Source organism: Salvelinus namaycush, chromosome 24 (genome assembly GCF_016432855.1).
Source record: "Salvelinus namaycush isolate Seneca chromosome 24, SaNama_1.0, whole genome shotgun sequence".
Lineage (NCBI taxonomy): Eukaryota > Metazoa > Chordata > Actinopteri > Salmoniformes > Salmonidae > Salvelinus > Salvelinus namaycush.
Genome location: NC_052330.1, coordinates 20,912,435 through 20,929,228, shown reverse-complemented (window position 1 = coordinate 20,929,228; position 16,794 = coordinate 20,912,435). Strand labels below are relative to the sequence as shown.

The 16,794-nt window shown below is 45.3% G+C and overlaps 1 protein-coding gene across 2 annotated transcripts in view; it reads right to left on the bottom strand.

The window, feature by feature from the left end:
• The window catches only part of LOC120019562 (syntaxin-binding protein 5-like), a 196,393-nt gene that overhangs the window by 67,652 nt on the left and 111,947 nt on the right, over nucleotides 1-16,794 (bottom strand). For both annotated transcript variants that reach the window (XM_038962867.1, XM_038962866.1), the window contains exon 5: nucleotides 16,312-16,446. In XM_038962867.1, coding sequence (XP_038818795.1) covers nucleotides 16,312-16,446 — 135 coding nt within the window. The remainder of the gene's footprint in view (nucleotides 1-16,311; nucleotides 16,447-16,794) is intronic.

Genomic DNA, 16,794 nt, shown 5'->3' with positions numbered 1-16,794 from the left:
AGTTGCAGCGCTTTCTCGGTTTCGCTAATTTCTATCGGCGTTTCATTCGTAATTTCGGTTAAGTGGCTGCTCCTCTCACAGCTCTGACTTCTGTCAAGACGTGCTTTAAGTGGTCCGGTTCCGCCCAGGGAGCTTTTGATCTCCTCAAGAAGCGTTTTACATCCGCTCCTATCCTTGTTACTCCTGACGTCACTAAACAATTTATTGTCGAGGTTGACGCTTCAGAGGTGGGCGTGGGAGCCATTCTGTCCCAGCGCTTCCATTCTGACGATAAGGTCCATCCTTGCGCTTATTTTTCTCATCGCCTGTCGCCATCGGAACGCAACTATGATGTGGGTAACCGCGAACTGCTCGCCATCCGCTTAGCCCTAGGCGAATGGCGACAGTGGTTGGAGGGGGCGACCGTCCCTTTTGTCGTTTGGACTGACCATAAGAACCTTGAGTACATCCGTTCTGCCAAACGACTTAATGCACGTCAAGCTCGTTGGGCGTTGTTTTTCGCTCGTTTCGAGTTCGTGATTTCTTATCGCCCGGGAAATAAGAACACCAAGCCTGATGCCTTATCCCGTCTCTTTGGTTCTTCTGTGGCTTCTACCGACCCCGAGGGGATTCTCCCTGAGGGGCGTGTTGTCGGGTTGACTGTCTGGGGAATTGAGAGACAGGTAAAGCAAGCACTCACTCACACTGCGTCGCCGCGCGCTTGTCCTAGTAACCTTCTGTTCGTTCCTGTCTCTACTCGTCTGGCTGTTCTTCAGTGGGCTCACTCTGCCAAGTTAGCTGGCCACCCCGGAGTTCGGGGTACGCTTGCTTCTATTCGCCAGCGGTTTTGGTGGCCTACTCAGGAGCGTGACACGCGCCGTTTCGTGGCTGCTTGTTCGGACTGCGCGCAGACTAAGTCAGGTAACTCTCCTCCTGCCGGTCGTCTCAGACCGCTTCCCATTCCTTCTCGACCATGGTCTCACATCGCCTTAGACTTTATTACCGGTCTGCCTTCGTCTGCGGGGAAGACTGTGATTCTTACGGTTGTCGATAGGTTCTCTAAGGCGGCACATTTCATTCCCCTCGCTAAGCTTCCTTCCGCTAAGGAGACGGCACAAATCATCATTGAGAATGTGTTCAGAATTCATGGCCTCCCGTTAGACGCCGTTTCAGACAGAGGCCCGCAATTCACGTCACAGTTTTGGAGGGAGTTCTGTCGTTTGATTGGTGCTTCCGTCAGTCTCTCTTCCGGGTTTCATCCCCAGTCTAACGGTCAAGCAGAAAGGGCCAATCAGACGATTGGTCGCATATTACGCAGCCTTTCTTTTCGTAACCCTGCGTCTTGGGCAGAACAGCTCCCCTGGGCAGAATACGCTCACAACTCGCTTCCTTCGTCTGCTACCGGGCTATCTCCGTTTCAGAGTAGTCTTGGGTACCAGCCTCCTCTGTTCTCGTCCCAGCTCGCCGAGTCCAGCGTTCCCTCCGCTCAGGTTTTTGTCCAACGTTGTGAGCGCACCTGGAGGAGGGTCAGGTCTGCACTTTGCCGTTACAGGGCGCAGACTGTGAGAGCCGCCAATAAACGTAGGATTAAGAGTCCTAGGTATTGTCGCGGTCAGAGAGTGTGGCTTTCCACTCGTAACCTTCCCCTTACGACAGCTTCTCGCAAGTTGACTCCGCGGTTCATTGGTCCGTTCCGTGTCTCTCAGGTCGTCAATCCTGTCGCTGTGCGACTGCTTCTTCCGCGACATCTTCGTCGCGTCCACCCTGTCTTCCATGTCTCCTGTGTCAAGCCTTTTCTTCGCGCCCCCGTTCGTCTTCCCTCCCCCCCCCCCGTCCTTGTCGAGGGCGCACCTATTTACAAGGTACGGAGGATCATGGACATGCGTTCTCGGGGACGTGGTCACCAGTACTTAGTGGATTGGGAGGGTTACGGTCCTGAGGAGAGGAGTTGGGTTCCATCTCGGGACGTGCTGGACCGTTCGTTGATTGATGATTTCCTCCGTTGCCGCCAGGGTTCCTCCTCGAGTGCGCCAGGAGGCGCTCGGTGAGTGGGGGGGTACTGTCATGTTTTGTCATTGATTATCATGTCTTGTCCCTGTGCTTCCCTTCTATTCGTTTCCCTCTGCTGGTCTTATTAGGTTCTTTCCCTCTTTCTATCCCTCTCTCTCCCCCTCCCTCTCTCCCTCTCTCGCTCTCTCTCTATCGTTCCGTTCCTGCTCCCAGCTGTTCCTCATTCTCCTAACTACCTCATTTACTCTTTCACACCTGTCCCCTATTTTGCCCTCTGATTAGAGTCCCTATTTCTCCCTCTGTTTTCCGCTTCTGTCCTTGTCGGATCCTTGTTTGATGTTTGATGTTCTGTGTCCTTGTTCCGCCCTGTCGTGTTTTTGCCTTCTTCAGATGCTGCGTGTGAGCAGGTGTCTATGTCAGCTACGGCCTGTGCCTTCCCGAAGCGACCTGCAGTCTGTGGTCGCGTCTCCAGTCGTTCCTCTCTACTGACGAGAGGATTTCAGTTTTCCTGTTTAGTATTTTCCTAAGATAATATCCAGGAGTATCGTTTTTGTTTAAGACTGGAATAAAGACTCTGTTTCTGTTAAGTCGCTTTTGGGTCCTCATTCACCAGCATAACAGAATTCCACACACAGACTTCTCTCATAATGGATAACACCTGCCCATATATTTGAATGTCATATTGAATGCATCACACATGCAATACAACACCTACCATCTATCTATATGCCATCAAACTAAATGTCCCATAGTGGATATCACACAAACACCATCAAAGACCATCAACCATGTCCTGTGGTGTGTATCACAAATATATAGTATCAACATATACACATATACACACACAAACACACGCACCATGAGAAAGACCAGGCATCAGTGAATCTGACAGCCTCTTTGCAAGCCACAACTCCTTGCCTGCCTTCTATTCACCTTGGACAAGAAGAGAGCCACACACACACACACACACACACACACACACACACACACACACACACACACACACACACACACACACACACACACACACACACACACACACACACACACACACATCAGAACAGCTGGTGCATCTGCAGGCAACACAAGCATCCAATACTGATACAGCGGAAACACAGTCACACTGAAAATGTCCCCTATGGCAACATGGCATTAACAGCCCTTAGTCTGGGGCCTTAGCCAGGAACATGCCAACAGGACTACCTGTTTATGTGTATAGGGGGAGGTGGGATAATGTTAGCACAGGTATCGCAATGTGCTAACAAAAGAGAGGAGTAAGAGAAAGATGGTGCCATTGAGGGGGAAGGGACAGAAAGAAATAGGGATGGAAGAGGAAAGCAGAATTGTGGGGGGTGACTTTCATCAGACAGGGTGACTTTCATCACACAGGGTGACTTTCATCAGACAGGGTGACTTTCATCAGACAGGGTGACTCATCAGACAGGGTGACTTTCATCACACAGGGTGACTTTCATCAGACAGGGTGACATTAATTAGACAGGGTGACTTTCATCACACAGGGTGACATTCATCAGAGTGTGACTCATCAGAGAGGGTAAGATTCATTAGAGAGTGGGACTCATCAGAGAGTTCGACTCACCAGACAGGGTGACATTCATCAGAGAGGGTGACTTTCATCAAATCAAATCTAAGTTTATTTGTCATGTGAGCCGAATACAACAGGTGTAGGTAGACCTTACAGTGAAATGCTTACTTACAGGCTCTAACCAATAGTGCAAAAAAGGTATTAGGTGAACAATAGGTAAGTAAAGAAATAAAAACAACAGTAAAAAAACAGTGAAAAACAGTAGCGAGGCTATAAAAGTAGCGAGGCTACATACAGACACTGGTTAGTCAGGCTGATTGAGGTAGTATGTACATGTAGATATGATTAAAGTGACTATGTATATATGATGAACAGAGAGTAGCAGTAGCATAAAGAGGGGTTGGCGGGTGGTGGGTTGCGGGACACAATGCAGATGGCCCGATTAGATAACGTGCGGGAGCACTGGTTGGTCGGGCCAATTGAGGTAGTATGTACATATGTACATGAATGTATAGTTAAAGTGACTGTCCATATATGATAAACAGAGAGTAGCAGCAGTGTAAAAGAGGGGTTGGGGGGGGGGGGGGGGGGTGGGGGGGTGGCACACAATGCAAATAGTCCGGTAGCCATTTGATTACCTGTTCAGGAGTCTTATGGCTTGGGGGTAAAAACTGTTGAGAAGCCTTTTTGTCCTAGACTTGGCACTTCGGTACCGCTTGCCATGCGGTAGTAGAGAGAACAGTCTATGACTGGGGTGGCTGGGGTCTTAGACAATTTTTAGGGCCTTCCTCTGACACCGCCTGGTTAGAGGTCCTGGATGGCAGGCAGCTTAGCACCAGTGATGTACTGGGCCGTACGCACTACCCTCTGTAGTGCCTTGCGGTCGGAGGCCGAGCAATTGCCATACCAGGCAGTGATACAACCAGTCAGGACTGTCTCGATGTTGCAGCTGTATAACCTTTTGAGGATCTCAGGACCCATGCCAAATCTGTTTAGTTTCCTGAGGGGGGGATAGGCTTTGTCGTGTCCTCTTCACGACTGTCTTGGTGTGTTTGGACCATTCTAGTTTGTTGGTGATGTGGACACCAAGGAACTTGAAGCTCTCAACCTGCTCCACTACAGCCCCGTCGATGAGAATGGGGGCGTACTCGGTCCTCCTTTTCTTGTAGTCCACAATCATCTCCTTAGTCTTGGTTACGTTGAGGGATAGGTTGTTATTCTGGCACCACCCGGCCAGGTCTCTGACCTCCTCCCTATAGGCTGTCTCGTCGTTGTCGGTGATCAGGCCTACCACTGTTGTGGTGTCTGCAAACTTAATGATGGTGTTGGAGTCGTGCCTGGCCATGCAGTCGTGGGTGAACAGGGAGTACAGGAAGGGACTGAGCACCCACCCCTGGGGGGCTCCAGTGTTGAGGATCAGCGTGGCAGATGTGTTGCTACCTACCCTCACCACCTGGGGGCGGCACGTCAGGAAGTCCAGGAACCAGTTGCAGAGGGCGGTGATTAGTCCCAGGATCCTTAGCTTAGTGATGAGCTTTGAGGGTACTATGGTGTTGAACGCTGAGCTGTAGTCAATGAATAGCATTCTCACATAAGTGTTCCTTTTGTCCAGGTGGGAAAGGTTAGTGTGGAGTGCAATAGAGATTGCATCATCTGTGGATCTGTTTGGGCGGTATGCACATTAGAGTGGGTCTAGGGTTTCTGGGATAATGGTGTTGATGTGAGCCATTACAAGCCTTTCAAAGCACTTCATGGCTACAGACGTGAGTGCTACGGGTCTGTAGTCATTTAGGCAGGTTGCCTTTTTGTTCTTGGGCACAGGGACTATGGTGGTTTGCTTGAAACATGTTGGTATTACAGACTCAATCAAGGACATGTTGAAAATGTCAGTGAAGACACTTGCCAGTTGGTCAGCACATGCCCGGAGTACACGTCCTGGTAATCCATCTGGCCCCACAGCCTTGTGTATGTTGACCTGTTTAAAGGTCTTACTCATGTCGGCTACGGAGAGCTTGATCACACAGTCGTCTAGAATAGCTGATGCGCTCATGCATGCCTCAGTGTTGCTTGCCTCGAAGCGAGCATAGAAGTGATTTAGCTCGTCTGGTAGGCTTGTGTCACTGGGTAGCTCGCGGCTGTGATTCCCTTTGTCTGTAATAGTTTGCAAGCCCTGCCACATAAGATGAGTGTCAGAGCCGGTGTAGTATGATTTAATCTTAGCCCTGTATTGACACTTTGCCTGTTTGATGGTTCGTTGCAGGGCATAACAGGACTTCTTGTAAGCTTCCGTGTTAGAGTCCTGCACCTTGAAAGCGGCAGCTCTGCCCTTTAGCTGCTGGTTGGGGTACGTACATACAGTCACTGTGGGGACGAAGTCCTCGATGCACTTATTGATAAAGCCAGTGACTGATGTGGTGTACTCCTCAATGCCATCGGAAGAATCCCGGAACATGTTCCAGTCTGTGATAGCAAAACAGTCCTGTAGTTTAGCATCTGCTTCATCTGACCACTTTTTTATAGACCGAGTCACTGGTGCTTCCTGCTTTAATTTTTGCTTGTAAGCAGGAATCAGGAGGATAGAGTTGTGGTCGGATTTACCAAATGGAGGGCGAGGGAGAGCTTTGTACGCGTCTCTGTGTGTGGAGTACAGGTGATCTAGAATTTTTTACCTCTGGTTGCACATTTCACATGTTGATAGAAATTTGGAAGAACTGATTTAAGTTTCCCTGCATTAAAGTCTCCGGCCACTAGAAGCGCCGCCTCTGGGTGAGTGGTTTCCTGTTAGCTTTTTTGCTTATACAGCTGACTGAGTGTGGTCTTAGTGCCAGCATCTGTCTGTGGTGGTAAATAAACAGCCACGAAAAGTATAGCTGAAAACTCTCTAGGCACGTAGTGTGGCCTGCAATTTATCACAAAATACTCTACTTCAGGCAAGCAAAATCTAGAGACTTCCTCAGATTTCGTGCACCAGCTGTTGTTTACAAATATGCACAGACCGCCCCCCCTCGTCTTACCAGAGTGTGCTGTTCTATCCTGCCGGTGCAGCGTATATCCCGCTAGCTGAATATCATGTTGTCATTCAGCCATGATTCCGTGAAACATAGGATATTACAGTTTTTGATGTCCCGTTGGTAGGATATTCGTGATCGTACCTCTTCTAATTTATTGTCCAATGATTGCACGTTGGCGAGTAATATTGATGGTAACGGCAGCTTTCCCACTCACCTTCTGCGGGTCCTCACGAGGCATCCCGCTCTGTGTCCCCTGTACCTGCGTTTCGTCCTCTTGAAAATAACGGGGATGTTGGCCCTGTCGGGTGTTTGGAGAATGTCCTCTGCGTCTTGCTTGTTGAAGAAATAATCTTGGTCTAATCCCAGGTGAGTGATCGCTGTCCTGAAATCCTGAAGCTCTTTTTTGCTGTAAGATACGGTTTCAGAAACATTATGTACAAAATAAGTATTAAATAACGCAAAAAAACCCACATAATAGCACAATTGGTTGGGCGCCCGTAAAACTGCTGCCATTTCTTCCAGCGCCATCAGACAGGTTGATTCATCAGAGAGGGTGACATTCTTCAGACAGGGTGACATTCTTCAGACAGGGTGACATTCATCAGACAGGGTGACATTCATCAGAAGGTGACATTCGTCAGAGAAGGTGACTATCATCAGACATAGTGACTCATCAGAGAGAGTGACATTCATCAGAGAGGGTGACATTAATCTGAGAGGGTGACTAATCAGAGAGGGTGACATTCATCAGACAGGGTGACATTCATCAGACAGGGTGACTTTCATCAGACCGGGTGACTCATCAGAGAGGGTGACAATCATCAGAGAGGGTGACATTCATCAGAGAGGGTGACATTCATCAGAGAGGGTGACTCATCAGAGAGTGTGACATTCAGCAGAGAGTGTGACTCATCAGAGAGGGTGACTTTCATCAGACAGACTGACATTTATTAGAGAGGGTGACTTTCATCAGACAGGGTGACATGTATCAGAGAGGGTGACTTTATTCAGACAGGTTGACTCATCAGAGAGGGTGACATTCATCAGACATAGTGACTCATCAGAGAGAGTGACATTCATCCAAGAGGGTGACATTAATCTGAGAGGGTGACTAATCAGAGAGGGTGACATTCATCAGACAGGGTGACATTCATCAGACAGGGTGACATTCTTCAGAGAGGGTGACATTCATCAGAGAGGATGACATTATTCCGAGAGGGTGACGAATCAGAGAGGGTGACATTCATCAGAGAGGATGACATTATTCCGAGAGGGTGACGAATCAGAGAGGGTGACATTCATTAGAGAGGGTGACCTATCAAAGAGGGCCACATTCATCAAACAGGGTGACTCATCAGACAGTGTGACATTTATCAGAGATGGTGACATTCATCAGAGAGGGTGACTCATCAGAGAGGGTGACTCATCAGAGAGGGTGACCTTCATCAGAGAGGGTGACCTTCATCAGATAGGGTGACCTTCATCAGATAGGGTGACCTTCATCAGATAGGGTGACATTTATTAGAGAGGGTGACTCATCAAAGAGGGTGACATTAATCAGAAAAGGTGACTTTTATCAGAGAGGGTGACATTCATCAGACTCATCAGAGAAGGTGACTTTGATCAGACAGTGTGACTCATCAGAGAGGGTGACTTTCATCAGACAGGGTGACATACATCAAAGAGGTTGACATTCATCAGACAGGGTGACTTTCATCAGACAGGGTGACTTTCATCAGACAGGGTGACATTCATCAGACAGGGTGACATTCATCAGACAGGGTGACTTTCATCAGACAGGGTGACTTTCATCAGACAGGGTGACATTCATCAGACAGGGTGACATTCATCAGACAGGGTGACATTCATCAGACAGGGTGACTTTCATCAGACCGGGTGACTCATCAGAGAGTGTGACATTCAGCAGAGAGTGTGACTCATCAGAGAGGGTGACTTTCATCAGAAAGGCTGACATTTATTAGAGAGGGTGACTTTCATCAGACAGGGTGACATGTATCAGAGAGGGTGACTTTATTCAGACAGGTTGACTCATCAGAGAGGGTGACATTCATCAGACAGGGTGACTTTCCTCAGACAGGGTGACATTCTTCAGAGAGGGTGACATTCATCAGAGAGGGTGACTTTCATCAGACATGGTGACTCATCAGAGAGGGTGACGAATCAGAGAGGGTGACATTCATCAGAGAGGGTGACCTATCAAAGAGGGCCACATTCATCAAACAGGGTGACTCATCAGACAGTGTGACATTTATCAGAGATGGTGACATTCATCAGAGAGGGTGACTCATCAGAGAGGGTGACTCATCAGAGAGGGTGACTTTCATCAGAGAGGGTGACTTTCATCAGAGAGGGTGACTTTCATCAGAGAGGGTGACATGTATTTGAGAGGGTGACTCATCAAAGAGGGTGACTTTCATCAGACAGGGTGACATTCATCAGAGATGGTGACATTAATCAGAAAAGGTGACTTTTATCAGAGAGGGTGACATTCATCAGACTCATCAGAGAAGGTGACTTTGATCAGACAGTGTGACTCATCAGAGAGGGTGACATTCGTCAGAGATTGTGACTCATCAGAGAGGGTGACTTTCATCAGGCAGGGTGACATTCATCAGACAGGGTGATATTCATCAGACAGGGTGACATTCATCAGATACGGTGACATTCATCAGAGAGAGTGACTTTCATCAGACAGGGTGACATACATCAAAGAGGTTGACATTTGTCAGAGAGGGTGACTCATCAGAGAGAGAAACATTCATCAGAGAGGGTGACATTCATCAGACAGGGTGACATTCATCAGAGAGGGTGACTTATCAGACAGGTTGACATTCATCAGAGAGGGTGATTCATCAGACAGGGTGACTCATCAGAGAGGGTGACATTCATCAGGGAGGGTGACATTCATCAGAGAGTGTGACTCATCAGACAGGGTGACTCATCAGACAGGGTGACATTCAAAAGAGAGGGTGACTTTCATCAGACAGGGTGACATTCCTCAGAGAGGGTAACTCATCACAGAGGGTGACATTCATCTCAAGGCTTTCATTCTTTCTTTCAGCCTGTAATTTTCAGCCAATCAATCTGCAGCCAACCCCTGTGGTGGAGTGGAGTGGAGTGTGAGGACGGGTGGGTCAGCTCTGCTACTGCTCTGGGTCTCCTGGAGGACTCGGTGATAGATTACTGTCTCCCCACGGGCGAAGTTACAGTGCTGGGTCTATCCATGAGCATCACACCCTACAGGCCTGGAGGTTTGGATGGTACAGTAGGGCCTGATCTCTAGGCCCAGTTAGGACCCAGTGAGGGCTGAGGCTGGGTGGAAGGGAACACACACACAGACACCCACACATACAGACAGGCAGGGGCAGCAAGAGGCAACATACAAGAATAAAGAGGGGGGAGGGCCGGGAGGGAGAGAGAGGACACCCTCTGGTGTTCACATGAACTGTGTGTCATAGTGGGCCTCAGGCTGCCCGTTACTCCTGTTCTACACTCAAAGAAAAAAGGGTTCCAAAAGGGTTCTTTGGCTGTCCCCATAGGAGAACACTATTTGATTCCAGGTAGAACCCACAAGCGGTGTGTGTGTGTGTGTGTGTGTGTGTGTGTGTGTGTGTGTGTGTGTGTGTGTGTGTGTGGTCAGCAGTTCCTGGTACAGTAGCTCAGTACACAGAAGTGAGTCAAACACACACAGTGTAACTTTATGTGATGACTACAGGGAGGGTGATGACTGGTTTATGTGATGACTACAGGGAGGATGATGACTGGTTTATGTGATGACTACAGGGAGGGTGATGGCTGGTTTATATGATGACTACAGAGAGGGTGATGGCTGGTTTATGTGATGACTACAGGGAGGGTGATGACTGCTTTATATGATGACTACAGGGAGGGTGATGGCTGGTTTAAAACCTGTTATGGCTGCAGCCCGACACCGGTACACCTATGACAACAGCCAGCTCAAAGTGCAGGGCGCGAAATTCAAAAGATATTTTTTTTAAATATTTAACTTTCACACATTAACAAGTCCAAGACACCAGATGAAAGATACACTTCTTGTGAATCAAGCCAACATGTCCGATTTTTAAAATGTTTTACAGGGAAGACAAAATATGTAAATCTATTAGCTAACCACGTTAGCAAAAGACACCACTTTTCTAACTCCATCAGTTTCTTACTCCATCAGGTGCTATCACAAATTCGACCAAATAAAGATATAAATAGCCACTAACCAAGAAACAAATTCATCAGATGACAGTCTGATAACATATTTATTGTATAGCATATGTTTTGTTCGAAAAATTTGCATATTTCATGTATAAACCATAGTTTACATTTCAGCTACAATCAGAAATTGCACCGAAAGCAGCCATAATATTTACAGACACCAATGTCAAATAGCTAATTACTCATCATAAAACATTTCTGAAAAATACATAGTGTGCAGCAATTGAAAGACAGGCATCTTGTGATTCCAAACAATATTTCCGATTTATTAAATGTTTTACAGCGAAAACAAAATGTAGCGCTATATTTGCGTAGCCACAATAGCCAGAAACACTTGGGCGCCCACGGCCAGTTCACATGCACGACAGATATATGAAATAACATCATAAATTGGGTCTTACTTTTGCTGATCTTTCATCAGAATGTTGAACAAGGTGTCCTCTGTCCAGATGAGTCGTTGTTTGGATTCAGAATGGCAAATTTCCCTCTTCACTTAGCATTGGCACTAGCCGAGTGGCACAAATTTCTCCAACGTAAACACAGTCAGAGGACGGAACACGGCAAAACTCCCGAAAAAATTTCAATAATCTGATTAAACTATATTGAAAAAACATACATTACGATGATATGGTCACATGTATCAAAAAAAAATCGAGCCGGGGATAGTTGTCGTCCGTTACGGCAGCAAAACAGAAGTCAATCCCACTTCCTTGTCGCGCGCTTCAGAGTACCGGAAGTGGACGGTCACGTCAAAGAAATAGGTTTTATTCCACCTCAGACCAAGATGAACACAAAATTTCTTCTCTCACATCCTCTTGACACCAATAGGAAGGCGTATGGAGTGTAAGTAGACTCCTAAGTGTCATGACCATATATAGGCATCAAGTTGAACAGAGCATCGATTTCTGACATTTCACTTCCTGGTCAGGAAAAGTGCTGCAGAAGGACTTCTGTTTCACTCAGAGAAATAATTCCAACTGTTTTAGAAACTAAAGAGTGTTTTCTATCCAAAAAGAATAATAATATCCATATTGTACGAGCAAGAATTGAGTACGAGGCCGTTTGAAATGGGCACGATTTCACTGGCTACTCAACACTTTCCCTTGCAGCCATAAGAAGTTTTTAAGTGATGACTACAGGGAGGGTGGTGACTGGTTTATGTGATGACTACAGGGAGGGTGATGACTGGTATACAGTGGTTCTTCCTTTAACCTGATGAGGATAGAGGGCGCTATTTACACTTTGGGGGAAAATCGTTCCCAATTTAAACGGCCTCGTACTCTATTCTTGCTCGTACAATATGCATAGTATTATTACTATTGGATAGAAAACACTCTTTAGTTTCTAAAACCGTTTGAATTTTGTCTGTGAGTAAAACAGAACTCATTTGGCAGCACACTTTCTGACCAGGAAGTGGAAAGTCTGAAAATGATGCTCTGTTCAAGGGCCTGCCTATAAATGGGCATGATACGTATGAGTATACATGCACGTCATACACCTTCCCCTAGATGTCATCTTGGCACGACGAGTCATCCATTTTTTTTTTCTGGAGAGCGCGAACATGGACCTGGAATTGCCTTCTGAAAAGCCGTCGTTATAGGCGACTACTATCTCCGGCTTTGATTTTATTTGATACATGTCACAATATCATCGTAAAGTATGTTTTTTCAATATAGTTTTAATAGATTATTGAATTTTTTTCTGGACGTTAGGCGTGTTGCGTTGTCTGTGTTTGTTGACGATGGGGAGCTTCGCGCCACTTGGCCAGTGTGCTTGCTAATTCAAGAGGGAAAAACGATGTTCTAAATCCAAACAACGACTGTTCTGGACAAAGGACCCCTTGTCCAACATTCTGATGGAAGATCACCAAAAGTAGGACCCATTTTGTGATGCTATTTCATATATGTGTCGAACTGTGTACTAGTAGTTTTGCGCCCAGGTTTTGGCCACTCTCCTCGCTATAACATAAGCCTTATGTCGTAATGAAGATATTTTTAGAATTCTAACACTGCGATTGCATTAAGAACTAGTGTATCTATCATTTCCTATACAACATTTATTTTTTTGTAATGTTTATGAATTGCTATTTGGTCAGAATAGGTGAGAGTCTAATAGAAATATCCGCACATTCTGGGAAATAGAAGCTACGTTAGCATAATGGATAACCACTGATTTCAGCTCTAAATATGCACATTTTCGAACAAAACATAAGTGTATGTATAACCTGATGTTATAGGACTGTCATCTGAGGAAGGTTTATGAAGGTTAGTGAAAATTAATATATTTTGCTGGTTTATTCGCTAACGCTAACGTGCCTATTGCTATCGCTAACGTGCCTTGATGAATGAATGCGGAAGTGTGGTAGGCTATTGTAGTAAGTTAATATAATGCTATATTGTGTTTTCGCTGTAAAACACTTAAAAAATCTGAAATATTGGCTGGATTCACAAGATGCTTGTCTTTCATTTGCTGTACACGATGCATTTTTCAGAAATGTTTTATGATGAGTATTTAGTTATTCCACGTTGGTCTCTATAATTACTCTGGCTGCTTCGGTGCTATTTTTGACGGTAGCTGTGATGGTAGCTGCAATGTAAAACTGATTTATACCCCCCCCCCCTCTCTCTCTCTCCTAACCCAGATTTTATTATCTCAGGTCATACATTCCTGGCAGAGACTCTCTCCCCCGGTCATGCAGAAAGAGAGGGAGAGAGCACAGAGAGAGACCAAAGGACTAGACTTGGCCAAACTCCTAAATCCCCATAAATGGGAGAATTAAACAATATTTCTACTTTCGAGAATGTAGGAATGGTCCGTGGACACTAAAGGGACAGTTATGGCGAGTGTGTTTCATTTGGTGATCTCATGAAGGACAGGAAACACACATAATGGTATCTCTTAAAGTGTACATTTCCCAGCTGTCAGGTTTACATCTAAATATTGTGAAATGTATGTGATTAAAAATTAAATGATTTGTGAAAAGATGTAATGTGATATTAACCTTCTAAATGAGAGTATGGATTTTCATATAAAGATGAACTAGTCAGTGGCCACACCCCTGTCAGCCCAGACATCACATTAGGCTTCATAGAACCGCCCCTTATTCGACAGAGGATAAAACTCACTCCTGAAGAAATTCACACCAGACCAAAACATGCCGGGTGACGCTGGTGTGTGAGGTGGTTTAATCTACAACTCTACCAAAGGAAAAAACTATACCACGTGGAGCATTGGCTACACGGCTGGAAATGGTTAAACTCTGAGAATATCAATCTCTATAGAATAAGAGCAAATCTTAGATGTTTTATTACTAGTCTGCAGCTAGAAATTATGTAAATCTAGAAAGAGAATACTGTCAACCGCCGAAGCATCTGTCTATGAGAACATGTCTGAATGGTACTCTGAAGTATCCATTCTAACCACCTACAACCACAAAAGACTTTGTGACTTGAATGAAAGTTAACCAGAGACTCTGATGAACCCGACAGGATGATCGAGGATTCCAACAGAGAAGACAACAACGACATATGGGTGTAAATATATATACATTGCAATTATTCTCGAAAGAGCGACCGTTCATGTGCAAAGGATTGGCATTTTAATTAATATAATTATAGACTGTGTGTAATGAATCCATTTGGTATTTCCCGCTCTTTCTCAGTCCCACCCATTTCCTTTTGTCTACCAAGCTGTCATATCGGTTTAGCCCACTAGGGACTTTTCTATCATTGTTAGTACCCAATATCTACAGTTTGTTTGTTATGTATTTCTGTGATTATTTAGTTAGTTAGTAAATAAAAAAAATTAAGCAAATTTGTATATTGCTGATTCATAATTTATGCTAGGGTTCGTGCAGATAACCAATAATTTTACCACGTTTGGAATGAGACTAACAAGGTAATAATAATACATTCATGAGAATGACTAATCGATCAGACATAAAAATATCTGAAGAGTTATATTCGGAAAATTATAGCTCTGTAAATCAAAATTTTCCTTGGTGCCCCGACTTCCTAGTTACTTAAGTTTACATGATTAGTTTAATCACGGAATAATAATTACACATAGAGAATTGATTTGATAAAATAACAGTCTTCACATTCAATGATAGTAAAGACATGACAATACCTTACTGTTACCTACAAGTACTTGGGTCTTTTCTCCACATATTACTCAACTAAAACAGAACCGGACTGAACGACAGTGTTCTGCTATAGTACTGAGTGCTGCAGTACGTCTTGGTAATCTTCTTGACAGTGTTCTGTTCCACTCTGTAATGTTCTGTGCTCTGCTTGGGTGTATTTCTTTCTATGCAGTGTGTTACTGAGGTGGTGTAAAATAGAGAGCACATTGTCTCTGAGCCGCCCACTCCACGGTCCCTCTCTGATGACAGCTCCAAAGAGGACAATAGGAGAAGATAAAGGCAGGAGAGGTATCTACCTTGCATACCCGCAGCCCACAATAAGATGAGACAGAAAAAGAGAGGTAGAGAGAGAGAGAAGGGAGAGATAGAAGGAGAGAGAAAGTGCCATCTGAAGCGCTCTTGTCTAATCATAAAGCCTTTGTGTGCAGATATACTGTTGTCATCAGAACACACACACACACACACACACACACACAGAGACCTTTAGTCTGGAAATACAATGGCAGCTTCAGGACTGGCAGGCACGACTCCTTAGAGACCCATACTGTCACCCATTCACACTACTTCCTTCCTTATAACCCACCTCTCCATTCCTCTACCTCTCTCCTACTTGTCCATCCCCGACCTCCTTCTATTTCTCTACTTCCTCTCTCCTTCCTCTCGTCTACCCCTCACCTCTCCTAAACCCCCACCCTCCTCTATCAACCCCGCTCTCTTTCCTGTCCTCTCTTCCTCTTGCCCGTCTCCTCTCCCCTCCCCCTTCCCCTCTCCTCTACTTTCCTTCTCCCTTTCTCCTCAGCACTGTTGACACAGGACATCTGTACATGGCCAACACTGATCTTAAGAGACACCTGTTCCATCCCTCACTATGAGACAGGAAGAGACAGGATGAGGAAAATGCTAAAAAGGTCACGAGTGAATTATGCAAGAGCTCTAGAGCAGAAACAACATGAGGTATGTCAACAGCAACACAAACACCCTGTGAAATAGCAGTGTCTTAATACTTTAACCCAGTGTTGAAGAGGCCTAGTAACTAAGAGTCAGAACTAGTGATTCACATCCTTTCTCCTTCACACCTGTGGTTAGTAAAGCCACCAGTTGTGGATTAAGCCTAGAGGTGACTACAGATGTAGGATCTGAATTTGACCTATATTGTCACAGCAAAATAATCCTGCAGCAACAGGATTTGAACGTTGATTCCATCATTTTGCTTGAGTAGGCTACAATAAAAGTACAATACTGTTTATATAACCGTGTGTTAGTATGGATTTTCATTGAATTTATGTAAATCATGAAGTTCATCGGCATTTCCCGCACTGAAAATTCTCAGCAACAAAAGAGTGATCAAATTAAGACCCTGTGTAAGCTCCACTCACAGTTCGATGGCTTTGTTCCACATGATGACGTAGCCTGAGAGTGTGAACGACTCCACGTTGACGATGTGGATGTTTCCTTTCTCTGTGCCGATGTACAGCCATTTACTCTGGAATGGCAGGTGGACGAATGTGATCCTGGAAAACAGAGAGAAAAGAGAGAGAACATTTATGTAGGAGCTAAGAGAGAGATAGAGACACAGAGAGATAGAGACACAGAGAGATAGAAACACAGAGAGATAGAGACACAGAGAGATAAAGACACAGAGAGATAGAGACACAGAGAGATAGAGACGCAGAGAGATAGAGACAGAGAGAGGTAGTAAAAGTAATAGTATTAGACAAAGAGAGAGAAAAAAAGAAAGACAGAAGGATATTGCTGGTGATAACTGATTTGCATTTTACAACACAGAAACTGTGTAGATTAAGAATCTTCCTCAGTGTGTATTGATTTCTACAGTGAGATAAATAATGCTGAGCTAAGAC